Here is a 16,856-nt window from a genome sequence, read left to right as displayed (position 1 = left end):
CCACTGTTGTTGGTGGCCCCACAGACTGCCCCAGCCACAAGTGCCCCCACATTCAGAGGGCCTGGTTGGGTCCTATGCAAGACCCCCACTGTCAGTCTCAGGTCAGCTGTTTCTGTGGGTATCACCATCTTGACCCCTCGACATAAGGAGCTTTCTAATACAAGGTTCTATAAATGTGGTGGCATCGCAGTTTAAACTTCAAATGCTCTGATCCAAAAGAAAGTTAACTAAATAATGTAATAATAAACTTATTACAGATGGTTGTGAGCCACCATGTGGTTGCTGGGAATTGAACTCAGGACCTTTAGAAGAGGAGGCAGTGCTCTTAACCACTGAGCCATCTCCATCTGTAATGAGATTTGGTGCCCTCTTCTGGCCTGAAGGCATGCTTGCAGGCAGAATACTATATACATAATAATAAAGAAAACATTTTAAAAAAATAATAAACTTATTAAGTAGGAACTAGGAAACATATGACATGAAAAATCCTCAACAATTAATAAAAGTTAAGTAGATATTAGAAAATATGAGATAAAAAAATCATCAACAATTAAACAACAAAGAACAGGATTAGAAATAGCTCTTGAGGGGTAAGAGAGTTTGCTGTCAAGCCTGATGCCAGAACCCACATGGTGGAACGAACCGGATCTTACAAGTTGTCCTCTGACCTCCACACATCCACTGGGCTGCAAGTGAGCATGTGCACACACACACAAATAAATAGTAACTTTAAAAGTCTTTTGCTTTTTTTTTAAAAAATAAAGAAACAGTCTTTGAATTGGCAAAGTTAGAAAATGCAGTATGCTTCAATGTATGTATTAAAACATGTATGAAAGTCTTACGCATAGTTACAATGGTGATGTCAGAAAACACAGTCTGCTTCAATGTATGTATTAAAGGCTTACTAAGATGAGTTAAGATGACTGATAATTCCATGTAATAGGAATTTACTATTTCTAAGAGCTCACGGATGAGTATGACAGAAACTTTCACCTATAAGTATATCTATCCAATAAATTGCTTTTGTTATTCTTAAAGACAGACAGTAGCCCAGGCTGGCCTTGGGTTCCAGACATTCTCATGTCTACCATGCTGCATGGGATTACAGACATGCACTACCGCACAAAGCCAGAGCGTGAGCGCTCAACAGTAACAGTTTTCTTATGGGAGGCTGGCTTAGCCACAGAGACAACTTTTGACTACAATTTAACTAGGTCCTGCCTGAGTTTGACACCATGCTCTCGAACTATCTACATTGTGGCTATTATATGCTTTATCCGCTGAAAAGCCAACTACAAAACAGACAAGTGCTCCCTCTCCCTGCCATATACCACCCCACCAACCTCTTCCCCACCTCACACTGCAGCCCAAGATGGCCTTCTCCATCCTCAGCCTCCCAGGCTACTCTGATTTCAGACGTGCACTAGCATGCATATCTAGGTGTAGACCAGACTCCAAATGCTTCTGTAATAGTCAGGACACTCACCTTCATCCCTTCTTCCCAGCTGATCCACAGGTCACCACGTGACAGGAAACATGCAACTGCATGTCTGGCTAAATGGTGAATCCAGCCCTCCTGACGAAGCTGTGTCATGATGGCGTCAATCCATGGAAAGCCTGTCCGGCCTTCTGCCCATTTGGCCAGAGCCTCAGGATTCTTATCCCAAGGGATCTGAACACAGATGGGGTTCCCTTCCATTTTATCAAAGCGTGGGTTGTTTGTTGCTGCCGTATAGAAAAATTCACGCCACAGAAGTTGCCCATAAAGAGAGAGGGGAGGGGAGCTATTTTTCTTTACCTGCAATTAAAAAGCATAGAGGTATTATCAGAAAAAAAATGTTAAAAGCATTTCAAAAAATAGGCTCTGACTTTAGATAATACCTTCTTGTAGAGATCTGTTAGTTTGAAATAAAACAGTCGACACGATAAGCAGCCGAACCGGAGGTAAGGGCTGAGGCCAGTAGGGCTTGCAAGCAGGGAATTCGCGTTCATCCGAGGTCTTTCAAAGTTTGCCACCCAGGCCTGGAAACAAGGGACAAGCACATGCTTCCTCAATCACGTTAGAGTGTCAGAACGACACTAGTGAGATAGCCCAGCAGTTTGGAGAGTACCTGCCACCAAGCCTGAAGACATGAGCTCAATCACCTCGCCGCACGCGGAAGGAGAGGACCTATCTCTGTGGCATGTGTGTCCCCCACCTCCCCCTGTTCTGACTTAATAATCTTAGAAAGGGACTTGAAAGGTGAGTTTTCTTTCACTGAAGCCATCCACGACCTTCAGATTCCCAGCATCAGGCGTGAGGCACCTCCATGTGTCTCTGTCGACACTGAGGTACAGGTGGGCTACAACTCTGCCCCTCTCCACTGCTGCCTTTCCCAAGAGTTCAGAGGCTTATGGTCAAATGAAGGGAGTTGGAAAACATTAGAAGGAAAATTACACAAATAACTTATAGGTCCTAACTGACTTACTACAGTATGGATCATAACTATTCTAATTTACCATTAGTGATTGCATTCATCTCCTCATGTGTCTAACATGAACAAGCTTTATTAAAAGTGATCTCAGAGTGTATGGGTGAGGGCTTATGGTGGGTGAATAAGCACAATACACGTGAGTCTTGTTAATTTGTATCATCAGTATGTGTTGACAGTAACAATAACAAATAAGTGATACTGTATCATGATACAGCCATAAAGGCACAAACACGGTAAATACAGGAATCTGTACTATTATCTGGTCTCAGGAACACAGGAGTCATGGACAGGGGAGCGTGACTGTAGGTACAACCCTGCTCTAGCTCCAGTGAGGTCACCTGACACAGGTGTGAGGATCAGAAGCACTAGCAACAGAGGGAATAATCAAGAGGAAGAAAAATGGATTTAAATGATGGCTAACAGCGATTTCACAACTGTGATATCTGTGCTGTTTCAGCCATTTCTGTGGGTCCTTTTCCAACAGTCTATGCTTTGTTTTCAGCCTGTGGATGAGCCACCCTGGATGTGCCTGACGCCATCTAAACAAGACTGAAATCATTCTGAAAGCTCATTTGGAAGTATGAGCTGGGCACATGATCGACATTGTACCTTTCTTTCCAAATGCCTTTCCAAACGTGTAAGTGCTTCAGTTTCTCCTCCTGGCCACACTGCAGAGGACAAACCATCTGTATCAAAGCCTATGGGAAAAGAGAGAAAAGAAAATCACCATGATTATTGTTATTATCATGAAACAAAAATAATTTGTATCAGGAGTACACAGGACTGCACAGGAGTGCACAGGAGGAGTACACAAGACTGCACAGGAGCCGTGGCGCACGCCTTTAATCCCAGCACTTGGGAGGCAGAGGCAGGCGGATCTCTGTGAGTTCGAGGCCAGCCAGGTCTACAAGAGCTAGTTCCAGGACAGGAACCAAAAACTATGGAGAAACACTGTCTCGAAAAATTAAAAAAAAAAAAAAAAGACTGTACAGGAATACACAGGAGGAGTACACAAGACTGCACAGAAGGAGTACACAGGACTGCACAGGACTACACAGGACTGCACAGGAGGAGTACACAGGCCTACACAGGACTGCACAAGCCTACACAGGAGTACATAGGCCTACACAGGACTGCACAGGAGTACACAGGCCTACACACGACTGCACAGGAGGAGTACACAGGACTGCACAGGACTGCACAGGAGTACACAGGACTGCACAGGGCTGCACAGGAGTACACAGGACTGCACAGGGCTGCACAGGAGTACACAGGACTGCACAGGGCTGCTTAGACTTGCACATGAAGGTCTACACTGGCCTCACCTAATGTGAGACTCCTGCCTAGAGACCACAATACAGCCGAGACAACAAGCCCCTCCCCCAACACTTATCTTCAGAATGCACTTCTTCACAAGGACAGCAGGTCACATGTTACAGAATATACAAAATATTTAGATTCTGAGGTTTTCCCTTTATTTTCCCCTTTACTTTTCTTCCAATTAAAATTACATTAAAAGTAAATTTTTCCAAATGATTTATGATATTAACTCTTTTAAATATATTTTAAATTATTTGAGTTTCATACAATGTATTTTGATCACATTCACATCCCTTATCCTCCATCCCCCTAAAGCTTCCCATCCTGACTTTGTGTTCTTGTTCGTCTTTCTTAACAAAGCCATCAGGTCGACTCTGTGCTGTCCATTTACTCTCGGTGGATTTTTAACCCCTAAGCACCATGTTTATAAAGAGCTGTACCCACCTAGCTCTTCCAGGGAAGGGACTCCATACTTTTCATCATGGTCATCAGACAGAGGGGTCACACACGTTCCTATCACATCTGAAGTGATGGTCTCTGCTGGCATCTCCAGCGGCTCCATTTTGCTGACGAGAGTCTGAAATCTTTTGTAAGTGAGAGGTGGCTGTCCACCGTTGAGCTCAATGATCCTATTGCAGGAGCGAGTAAAACACAGGAAATGACAATAGACTTTGAAAAGCTCAAAGACTTAACATCAGAAATCTATCAATTAAGACCTTTGGTATGACCAGAAAATGTGTTCAAAATAGTTAATGAATCTAAAAATCATTCTTTCAAATTCTTAGATATTTATTATGTGTCAAATAATAGAATATGCAAATATCAAAACATTGATGTCAAGTTTTTAAAAATCACAGTGGTTCAACTAGCCTACAAGATGTGTATATAATAACTACCATCAGGGAGAGAAATGGGAGGCGGTGGCGGGGAGGAGGCAGAAATCTTTAATAATTAAATAAAAAAAAAAAAACAAAACTACCATCAATGGACAAGTGAAAAATGAGCTCAAGGAATCTCAGAGGCACTATACAACTCAACTAGGCTGAAATTGTCAGTAAAAATTAAATTTGCTGTGTGTATTTGAGGTTTACACCATGATGTTGCAGGAAACATACAGATACTAGTTTTACTGAAGAGTAAATGATCTCACTGGTAACCTGTTCCTGTTTTGTGGCTAGAATAGCTAAAATCCCAAGCCATCAGCACCTCCTTAACTACAGCCCGCACGCTGTGTCTTCCACCCCCAGACATTCTCATTCTGTGTATCTGTTCCTGTATCTTTTCTTCTCTGTCTTCCCATTTCCTTTATCACTTTTCATTAAGACTATATAGGTGTTTTCTTGTTGTGTGTGTGCCTCTGTTAGACACACGTGTGTCTGTTACACAGCAGTAACCCTTGAGTTTCTGTTATCTGTGGTTCAGTTATTTTCACTCGTGCTGCAAAATATTACATCTAGACGATATAACTTATTGTAGAATACTGTTTTAACTGTTCAATACTGCTGTTAACTTCCTGTGGTTTATAATTTCCAAACCAAGCTTCATCGTTGTGTGAGATTTAGACAGAAAGTACAGAGTACGCAGGCTTGAATTGGTGGTTTGGGGGCATCTACCAGGGCTTTTGGAATGTCATCCTCATGGATAAAAAGAGAAATACCAAAGATATATGTACACCAAATTCCAAATCATTACTTTTTTTCCAAGTCATTTAGACTTAAGTACATTATGTAGTGATTGCTGACCACTCGATGCCTCAATGCAGTCACACTTCCAGGACCAGACCAGGCAGCAGCACCTTCGAAGGTCTGCTGTCTAGACACTTTCACAATAGTTAGTTATGCCTTTTCATTCCAGCTATCTGCTTACAACTACAGGTTAAAGCAGCTTTATCATTTAGGTAGATTAGCAAAGATCACATAACTGATAACATTGCTAATCAAGTATTTCTTCATCCCAAACATAATGTATTTTTCTTTATACCTTAATATCAATTATGTTTACATAAAAAAACATCAGGAAAGCTAGTCTTCCTGTAAGTAAAGTTTGTTTTGGTTTAGTGTCCTGAGATCACACACAGGACCATAAGGAATTTTGCTGAGTGCAATGATGCTACAATGACAAGATCACATGTCTCTTAATTATCTACTAGAAAACTGGAACCCATAGGAAACATTTTTATACATAACATAAATATGATAACCTTTAATATGCATTCACAAACAACCCAATAAAAATTAAGTTCACAACACACCAAGTCTCCCACTTAGCAGCAATTTCTCTTATCCCATTTGCCTCCTTATAATCACTCTCTGCAGTTAAGAAAACTGGTAAACTAGAAGGCACATTTTATTACCAAAAGGGCCGGGCACTTCTAGGTTAATAACAAGGTAAGATATTTGTCTGAATCAAATCATGATTCTATTCATTCACTTACAAACAGAAGTTAATTTACTTTGATATGTGACTTACAAAATTATTTTGTTAATGGTAAAATGTGCACATAATTTAAAAGGTGAAATCATTTAATAAGTACATAAATCATGATCTTTTCATATTTATAAAGAAGATTTCATGCCAGCAGTTACTGTAAACTTGCATAGCTCATGAACTCCCTAGAATCTTAGCACATGCTACATGCTAAGCTCAATTTGGCCACAGAATCTTTGTTGGCCAAAGCGCTCCAGAGACTGGATAGTATTTCAATAAACACACTGACCAATAGGGGATGACCATGGTTCAGAGGACTCTAGCTGGGTAGTTACATTACTTCTGTTTTCATCTCAGCTAAACAAAAGGACAAAAGAGTACCCACATGGTAACACAAAATATATCAAAGTAAATTATGGCTATGTGTCAAACACATAGCTGTAAACTTAGTAATACTGACACCCTAGAAAGGCAATACTGGGTGAGTCAGTAGTCGGATAAAAATGTGTAAATAATATTTCTTAGTTCAATGCTGAAAGGCTAAATACTTTTATGCACTATGTCTATAATTTTGGTATTACAACTGAGCAAATGAAATCACAGCAGCTGAGTAAAATGCTAAGGACTTGGTGTATATTCTGGTTCTGTCATTTCTACTTTATAACCTTACTCAACTATGTACTTAATGTCACCCAACAGAGTACTTAACAATGTCTAAGATGGTGAATGTCACTGTATATTCCTTGCAATAAAAAGCTCGCCTTACTTGTCCAGGTCGTACAGGGTGTGTGAAATGCGCACGATGACTTCCACCCCAGCCTCGGTGGCCAGCTTCTTGATAGCTGCATCACGTTCCTTCCCAAAAGGCTCTGAGTCATACTCAATGGAAAGTTTAGTGATGCTCCATTCCTAAAGCCAGATGAGAGAGGGGGCAACAATACATTATGGTTTTATAATTGTGTTCTTCTTCTAACGTCAAATAATGAAAAGCTCAAAATCTACATCAAACAACATACATAAACCAAACTTCAAAAATGTAGGTGGAAAATAAACCATTTGTCAATGTGAAAATATGACAAATATATGCTAACTAGATTCCGGGCACTGTGCCAGGCATGAGCAAATTTAGCAACATACTTACCGTACTCTCTATACTACAGTGTTTAGGTAGTATTTATTTCAATTACTTTTATTGCCTTATTTATTTCTGAATGAAAACCACCTCCATTTGCTATTTTGCAGATAAGGTTATTATTATTTTTCTAAAAAGGGACATGTTCAGGTTTACAGAGACACATGAACTTATGTCTGGTGATTCTAAGAACTTCCCTTTAAAAAGCCTTTGATAGCTGATATGGTATGAACTGTTTTGCTTAGAAAGACTTATTTCTGACTATTAAAATGTTGACAGCAAACTGGGTGGTGGTGGTGCACCCTTTAGTTCCAGCACTTGGTAGGCTGAGGCAGGCAGATTTCCAGGTTCTAGGCCACCCTGTTCTATAAAGTGAGTTTCAGGACAGCCACTCAGAGAAACCTTGTCTCGAAAAAAAAAAAAAGACATATTTAGTCATTTATCATATTTTCCTAGAGATAAATCCTTGAGAGAAAAACGATGGATTAAACACAGCACATTTTAAGCTTAGATGCTGGGCATATTCTCAGCTGCTGTGCCTTAAATTCCCATCAGCACTGCCCTAGAGTGACTGCCAGCTGCACATATTCATTATTGTTCAAAGGCATCTTTGAAACTACTAGGAGAAAAATAATACATTTAAAAGTTTTTCCTTTCTTGAAGGTCTGGAATGTAACAGCAGTTAACAGATGATTACCTTAAAGTTTGTATTTGCTAGTACAAACGTGACAGTTTTGAAATTTAAGGATAAACTGTAAATGAGAGTAGGAACCATAGTGTATACACACTTATGTATTTATTTTATGCTAAGGTGTACAGTCTAGCAGTAACACACCCCAGGATTGGAAGCTGAGGGTCTCCTAGTGAAGACAGCTCACACTGCAGACACACTGCTCTCCTAGTGAAGACAGCTCACTCTGAGAGCTGAGTCTCCTAGTGAAGACTGCTCACACTGCAGATACACTGCTCTTCTAGCCTGCGTCGTGTGTTAGTGAGCAGAGAGCACGGGGGAGAATGGTGAATCCTAAGCATCACGGCTTCCACTTGTGCGCTTCTGTGCATTGCAGCTGATGTCCTCTTGATTCTGTTGTAACTGTGTGGTTTCTTAGAGCTCCTTGTAATTTAACAACAGAACCCTTCATTGTGTAAGTCATGAAGACCTTTAGCCTAACGAGTATCTTGCAATTAGTTTTGTGTATTTTTTGAGAAATAATATTTTAGCTGTTAAGTGTTTGAGGTGAGTTAATAAATAATACTCCCTGTTATTTTTGCTTTTTGAGTTCAGGCACATTCAAGAGCTAAAGGTAAAAATATAAGCACATTATCAGTAAAGCTTAGTTGGAGAAAGTATCATAGGGTTAAGGGAAATCAGCTTGCTGATGTCACTACTGAAGTGGACAGTGCTACTTAACATCCCTACTCTGCCAATCATACGGAGCACCTCCCTTACGTTATGGGCTCTTGCTCTAAGACAGTATACAGAAGAGGAGGGTAAAATGTATGTGAAAGAGAAAAGGAACTGTCTGAACCATACTCACCTAGCTCTTTCTCCTCAATTCCTCAATACATCACTCATCTCTTCCCTGGGAATGAATTAGTGAACATTCTCCATAAGAAAAACTGAAAAGCCAGGGAGAACATTCCCTGAACATTAAATGTATTAATTTACACACCATTTTCTTCTAGGAAGCACCTCTGAAATATCCTTGGAAAGAACAACCAGGAGTGGCTACTGTCATGGCAACGAGTAAAGGAGACATGCTTACAGTGCTCAGCTCATGTCACAGTGCCGGACAGAGTCAGAGAGCAGGCACAGCAGCCGATGCCTGCACCATGCCTTCCCAGGACTGCAGGCACAGCAGCCGATGCCTGCACCATGTCTTCCCAAGACTGCTTTGCTTCACTCATATCCAGTCCTTTACCGTTTCCTTTCCTCTACTTTGTGATTGGCTTGATTTATTTCTTTTCCATATTTGAGGCAAAAAGTTACTTATTTGTCTCCTTCATTTCTATAACAATATAGAAAGCTATGAGCTTTCCCGAGTACTTCTGGGGGCGGTTATCCATATTTGGTATTCTGTTGCTATTTATTTTAAATTTAATTCTATTGGACTCAGAGAGTGTCAAATGTGTGAGAGAATGCATGTGCATGTCTCAATGCCATGGAGGTCAGAGGACAGCTGCAGGAGCCAGTCTGCTTTCACCATATGGGTCCAGAGACCAAACTCAAGTGTCAGATCTGGTGACAAGTGCCTTTCCCTGCTAAGCCATCTCACTGACTCTGTGTAAGGCAGCATAAAACAATATGATGCTATTCTATCCAGAATTAAAGTTTAAAATTATATATTTAAATTTATTTCTATTTTATGTATATGGGTATTTTGCCTGCATATATGAAGTTCTTCACAATGCATGGTGTCCTCAAAGGCCAAAAGAGGGCACTGGATCTCCTGGAGCCGGAGTTAGACGATCATGAGCTGTCATGTGGGTGCTGGAAACCAAGTCCAGGTCCTCGGGAAGAGCAGTGAGTATGTCAGTCACTGAACCCTCTCTCCTGTCCCAGGGAGGAAAATCCAACACAATACAAAAAAGTCGCTGGCCTGAAAAAAGTCTGTTTAAAAACAAAATAAAAAACTGTGGTATTTGTAATACTAAAATCTTAGAAGACATTTTACTTCTACCAAATAGATTCGGAGAGAGGACTGATGTACTTATCTCCACACACTGCCGTTTGTATGAGCTGTGGATGAAGTATCATTACTTTCAGTCTGCTTTCTTGTCAAAATTCTTCCACATAACTAGACTAAATGAGAATTCTTCAGGAGTAAACAGTCTCTACTAGCTAAGACTGCTACATTAGGTAAGCACTAATGTTTCTTCCATACTAGGAAAGTTAGGCAAAACTGATTTACTTCCCAGCATTGGAGACCTTCTCATTCAGGGAAAGCAACATCTCTTTTGCATTAGAAATATTGCTATTTTTGCAGATACCTTTAATCCCAGCACCGGGGAGGCAGAGGCAGATGGATCTCTGAGGTCAAGGCCAGCCTGGTCTACAGAGCGAGTTCCAGGACAGCTAGGGCTACATAGAGAAACCCTGCTGCGAAAATCCAGGAAAAAAAAGCCATTTTAAAAACTGACGTATCAAATAGCTGCAACATAAGAGATATACAGCTAGAAACTATGTGCAGTAAGAAACTATACAGCTAGAAACTATGTGCAGTAAGAGGGAGGGAGAACTGAAGACTGCAGGAACACGAGTTGTCTGAGACGCTCAGATGAGCTAAAGTCTGATCTTGGGCAACTCACTAATTTCCTTCAGACCTTGAGAAGTTTTCACTGCAGTAAGACAAGGAACTTAGGAAGATTCTTCCAATTCAAAATAAAATCCCCCACTACTATAATTCTACACTACTGGTGAGATGTGAGTGTTCACTCCTTTTCCTGTTGCTGTGATAGGACTCTCTGAGGAGAGCTGACAGGGTGCAGGGAGTGATGAGCCATGCTGCTTTCAGCTCCCCTCCTCCAGTCACAGCCCAGGACCCCACAAAGCAATGGTGCCGCCCACAGTGGGTGGGTCTGGCCACCTGGAGTAACACAGTCAGGACAATCCCATCCCAGTCATGTTCAGAGACCCATTTCCCAGGTGATTCTAAATATCAAGGTGACAATGGAGATTAACTGTCACTGCCTTCTTAAAAAAAAAATCACAAAGGAACATAAATGTGGACAAGGAGGCTCCCTGGCAACACTGTGTTAGTCAGAGGCCTACGGGAAGAGTAACTAAACATTCAATAGAAAACCAGTAGAAGAAATCTAACACACCCATACATGTTACTACTACAGAATCATATAAAAGACCAGGAGATGACATGAAATGTCCTTCAACACATGAATAAAGCACAGAACAGAAGATTGTGTATAACATGTTCTCATTTGACTATTAAAGCAGAGAACAATTAACACAGACACAGACACATGGATGTCTAAACACACATAAATTCTTGCACATGCAGGAAATGGAAATAGTGCTGCTTTGGGGAGAACTAATAGTCTGAGGCCAAAAAGGAACTTTTCATTTTAACCTTTCTAATGTCTAATTTTACTATATTAGCAATGTCAATAAAAAAAAGCCACATTTGTTTTCTTTATTTAAAAATACTATTTCCTTTGGACACCACGGTAGGGCTGATCCTGTTGACAGGGCTCTGGTGAGCCAGCCTCAAGAACATGAGCATAGGAGAGCTGGCCCCACCATGTTGTCCTGGCACAGAACCCCCTCCCCGCAGCACGTGGGAGTGATGGCCCTGGTGTCATGAGAGCAGAGAGCTGGCTCTGGTCCTCACTGGCTGCAGCACTTGGGGAGAGCAGGGCAACACACTGGAGCTGGCTGGCTCTGGTGGTGTGGGTGCAGGAGAGAGCGGGAGAACTGGCCTGGCCCCTTACTGCCTGCTGCACTGATGAGTTTGCCCGGGGCAGTGCTGGAGAGCTCCCCTTGATGGTGGGGAAGAGGGGGAGCTGGTGGGCTGACCAACCCAGCATCCACCCCATTCGTGAACTGCTGGAGCACATGAAGGGGCCGGACCTCAGATCCAGAGCTGCAGGATCTCCACAAAGAGTCCCAGTGAGGATTCGGTATTGATAATGTAACAGAAACCAGAGGCCTCATTGCAATGAACACTTACAAGATGTGTGGACTAAAGGGTACTGTGACTTCTATGTCACACTCTAGCTTCCATGATGAGGTTTTTTTTTTTTTTTTTTTTTTTTTTTAACTTTTCTTATTTTATATTGAGGGGGAGGTTGCAAGGGCAGAGGACGCATACAAAGGGACGGGGAGAAGAATGGGATCAGGATACAGGATATGAAATCCACGAAGAATCAATAAAAAGCTTAAAAAAATACTACCTCCCATGTTTTGTTAAAAAGGTATTTGTCAAATATTTGCTCTGGCAAAGATTATTATTCAGGCATATGTTTTCAAATTACCTTGAAAAGCCTGGGGAACACATCAGCTGGCTGTCCACGAATCACAAACAGACGAGAATTCAGCTTCCGTAGATTGGAATCCAGATCCTCAAGACACTGAAGCAAAAATCTAGAGAGAAAATATTATAAACCTTAAAATATGTATCTACAAGGTATAAAATATTGTAACACTACATTCTACAAATGACAAATGTGGACTCATCATTTTATTTCCTGGTGACTCAGTATTCTCAGAAGCTATACTGACAAGAGTTTTTTTTATTACATCATAATCTCTAACATTTTAAGCAAATCCTGAATTAAATCACTAATTTTCACTAAATAATCTAGTAAAAAATTAACTTGTAATCATAAAAATTATGTAAATAAATATCAAAGCAATTAAATGAACCAGTTTCATTGTTCAAATCTAATAAAATGAAAAAATTTTTTATGGAAAAGTTACTTCAAAGAATCTAGAATATCTTTTATTGGGAAAAATGGAAACGTTCTACTTGGTAACTCTGGATGTCTGAATAATTTAAGCATCTGGGGTGTGGTATGGTGCTACACACCAGTAAACAGAGCATTTGAGAGATGACCTTAGAGTCACAAATTCAAGATCAGCCTCAATTATGTAACAAGTTTGGGGTCAGTCAGGGCTACATGAGACCCTGATGCAGAAAACAAAACAGGCAAATGAGAGAAAATGAATATTTTGCTAGAGGACATTGCAATCACCTAGGAGAAACTATAATGTCCTTTTCTAAATCTAATAAAGCTTCTAATATAAGAAAAAGGAATAGATAGATGCTAAATCATATGCCATTAACTCGTGACTATAGAGAATACTAGGTTAATTTGAAACAAGCAAAGGTTTCATGGAGTGAGTGGGATCACACAGACTTCTTTAGCGAAGTAAGCAGAAATAAGATTTACACATGAGAGACACCTGGGAAAATTCTGGAGCAGTAGGGAAACTGCTTACTCCACATCTTCTGTTGCGAGGACACAGCATTTCCCAGGAACACATCCAAAAGGGAGGCCTACTCTGGAAAGTCCAAGCTCATTATCCAATAATTCCACCCAGATTCTGCTCCTCTCAGCTGGGCAGATCTCAGTTTGTCTCTACTTTGTTTCTTCTATGTTCTTCGGGTTAAGGTTTCTTTTGTCTGCCTTTCCCACGAGCTACAACCTCACTGAGAAGCTGTGAGGAGGAAGCCAGGCGGAAAGGAAGAACACATAGCAGAAACAGACGCTACAGGACGGTAGCCAAGGGTTAAGTGGAGCCATGGTGTCCAATCTCCAGCGGCAGCAGCCAACATCCCAACACAGAGCACATTTCTACCTCTGAAAGGGCACACACACGGCACTGTCCTGAAAGACTGCTCCGACTAGGGACTGTCTATATTCTTTGTGCACTCTCTGCCTTCAGTACCTCAGTCTTGCTGGTATTTTATAACTACAGTCATTAGTGACGTAAGTGCACTAGTTAGTCTGACATATTTCCTCTTTAGCAACCTCTTATAACTTTGGAGAACTTTGGAGAGCTCTCTATATCCGTAGGTGTACCCATGTAGATAGGAAAGATAATCTTAGCATTATCATTTTAACAAGTCTCATGGTGTTGTTAAACAAACAGGAAATAAAACATTGTTCTTTTTTTTTTTAATTATTATTTCAACTATCCCCTTTCTGTCTTGGTTTGGACTTACTTCCTAACACCTGAACCCCACCCCTGCGCACTACTACAACATGTCTTACTATTTTGAGAAAAGATTGCTGTTAGTAGATGCAGTGATACAAAAATATCTGAGGTTCATATTATTCACAAATATGCATAATTTAGTAAGTGAGAAGTGTTCACGAGTAGTCATGCAATTTCTTGTGTTTTCTTAGCAAGACTGTATTGGAGTTTGGGAGGACGTGGTCTTGTGTAGTTCAGGCCAGCCTTGATCTTGTTGGGAAGTCAAGGATAGCTTCTAACTTCTGATCCCGGCTGCTGGGATTCTAAGTGCCACAATGCTAGGCTTCTTTATATGGTGCTAGAGATTGAATCCAGCATGTGAGCAAGCACTCTATCAATTCAGATACAGCTGCAGACCCAGAAGAGTTATTTAATTTTCACAACAATGGTTAGAGATTGTTTATTTGCAGTATATGGCTCTATGAATAGACAGCCATGTATGGGGTGTGTGCGCCTGTTCACACCCATGAAGGGCAGAAGAGGGTGTCAGTGCCCCCCCCCCGAAAGTCTCCTCCTATTACTTTGAGGCAGGGTCCCTCCCTGAATGGGAGCTCACATTTAACTCTGCTATATTGGTGGCAGTCAGCAACCTCAACAATCCTGTTTTTGCCTCCCTGAAGCACTGGCATGACTGGTATTTGAGGGGCACCTTGTTATGTGTTGCTAGGATCTGAACTCTGGTCCTCATAATTGTGCAGTAAGTACTAATGAGCCATGTCTCCAGCTCACCACTTCCCAAGGCATATTTGAGATATCTCAGATGTAATAAAGATCACCAAAGGATTTTTTGATAAAAGAAATGGAATGAACTAGTTTGCTTAAGTAAAAACAGCAGAAAGCTCAAACATCCCGTAGAGACAATCCAAGGCAGATGGGATCTCTAAATCTTTGCTGTATCACTGAGCCCACATTTTCTACCAAAACTGGAAGTAAGTGTTCTTCATACTGAATGTAATGATGGGAACATATCTATAATAGGAAAGGTGGGAAAAGAAAAACGCCAAAATGATAAATTAATTCATAAAATAAACAACCAAGTCTAGATTAACATCATGCATGTGAATTCATATTCATACACCCATAAGAAAATGATAAACATGTATATACCACAAAACAGAAAAAACTATATGCGTATTTCTTTGGTTAAATAAAATTTATATCATATGTATCAATTTATGTTTAGTTGTGCATAAGGAAATAACTGGAACATTACTTACCAGGGTACTTATTGTATCTACTCTTGAGAAATGGAGTTTGAGTAGAGATAAAAATGCACTAATCTCAAAAGTGATTCCAGCACACATTCCTTCAGGGTAGGATGGGTGAGGCCTGATCTCCTGCACCTGGTTTACTGGTGCTAAACACCTTTAGAGAGCAACAGGTAATTTCATGTTTTCCAGCATGCACTGCACAGATATTCCATATTCTTAACAAGTCTAGCAGTATGTATTATACACTGACCACCTGCAGAAAATCTTGAGTTTCCTTGTCTATAAAATTAGAGTATAATAGGACACACACAGGAATTTTTGTGGAAGCTGAGTAAATTACCGTATGTGAGGCTCCTAGGACAGTGTCTGTACATGGTGAGCATTATTATGTGTTACTGAATACTTGGTGTTCTATTTTTACTACAATAATGGTAGTTTTATCTCTTGCTTTTATTTATTGCAGTCTTAAAATAGCCCTGCCTACCAACAATCTCTGCCACGATAATCCATCTCAGTGCACATTATCAGATCGCTTTGAGGCACATGTTCTTGTACAAAGATCTTTGGGACTCATTTTTTATTCAATAAAAAGCAAAGTATGTTCTCAGTCACCATCCAATGGCTCCAGGTTCATCTTCTATCCCACGCCACTACTGTTTGCACTAAACCAAGCTACTACTCTTTTGTACACAATTGTTCTCTTGAACATGTGATATCCTTCCTCAGTCTGAAGGATTTTTGCCAATTCCCATCTCAAGTTTATAACAAGTCTGAAGACTTAGAGCTGAAGTCACTTTCTCTCCTCTTTCAACTGTCAAGAAGAATGTATTCCATCACAAGCAAAGTTCAAATCATTCATTTTAGCAGAAAAACCTGCATGCAAACATGTATATGTACACACACCCCTCTCTTCTGTGCATCTCCTGTATCTAACTTTTCATGCCTTGGCTTCCCTAACCTGGGTTTTAGTTTATGTACCTGGCAAATGCCACCGCCACGTGTCTTGCAGTCTACTGAAAAGACTGGAAGTAGGGCAGGATGCTAGTACGGCTGTTTTACACAGGTCCTGAGAACATTAGAAATACGTAAATCAACTGGTAGCACATGGCTGATATACATTAAATGAAAGTCATTGTTACTTTCCTTTTAGAATAGTTCTATTCTTAAGATGGGCAGGGAAGTGTGCACTTGTAATTCCAATACTCAAGAAATGAAGTAGAAGGATCCCAAGGCCAAGGACTACATAGGCAGTCCGTCTGACCTGCCTTAAAGGAAAAGAGAGAAAAAAGAGAGTAATATCTATTTCTGAAAACAAACTCCATGTATATACATTAACAGGAAAGAATAAATTGGTTGGACGCCCAGGCCTATACAGAATCTCACTGAATGTATAACTCCATATGAATGTGACTGTGAACCAAGATTTTATCTTCCCCAGTGACAAAGCCGCTGCTATACAAATACCTGTTTGTTAAAAAGGGACGATACAATTAAAACTCAAATCGACTGATCTCTAAGCTTGTAAGTCTGTGGTGGTGCTATATAAAAATAAGCCATAAACAGTGTAGATTCAGAAC

General features: G+C 40.5%; 1 protein-coding gene across 1 annotated transcript in view; it reads right to left on the bottom strand.

The window, feature by feature from the left end:
* Positions 1-16,856, bottom strand: part of Cry1 (cryptochrome circadian regulator 1) — a 46,510-nt gene that overhangs the window by 12,006 nt on the left and 17,648 nt on the right. The window contains exons 2-7 of the mRNA XM_057757980.1: positions 12,343-12,451; positions 6,988-7,130; positions 4,239-4,423; positions 3,084-3,172; positions 1,882-2,022; positions 1,487-1,798 (exon numbers count right to left, since the gene is read on the bottom strand). Of these exons, the coding sequence (XP_057613963.1) occupies positions 1,487-1,798; positions 1,882-2,022; positions 3,084-3,172; positions 4,239-4,423; positions 6,988-7,130; positions 12,343-12,451 (979 nt within the window). The remainder of the gene's footprint in view (positions 1-1,486; positions 1,799-1,881; positions 2,023-3,083; positions 3,173-4,238; positions 4,424-6,987; positions 7,131-12,342; positions 12,452-16,856) is intronic.

This window comes from Chionomys nivalis, chromosome 25, assembly GCF_950005125.1.
Source record: "Chionomys nivalis chromosome 25, mChiNiv1.1, whole genome shotgun sequence".
Taxonomy (NCBI): Eukaryota; Metazoa; Chordata; class Mammalia; order Rodentia; family Cricetidae; genus Chionomys; species Chionomys nivalis.
The sequence above is the reverse complement of the archived record's forward strand: the minus strand, read 5'-3'. Positions and strand labels throughout refer to the sequence as shown.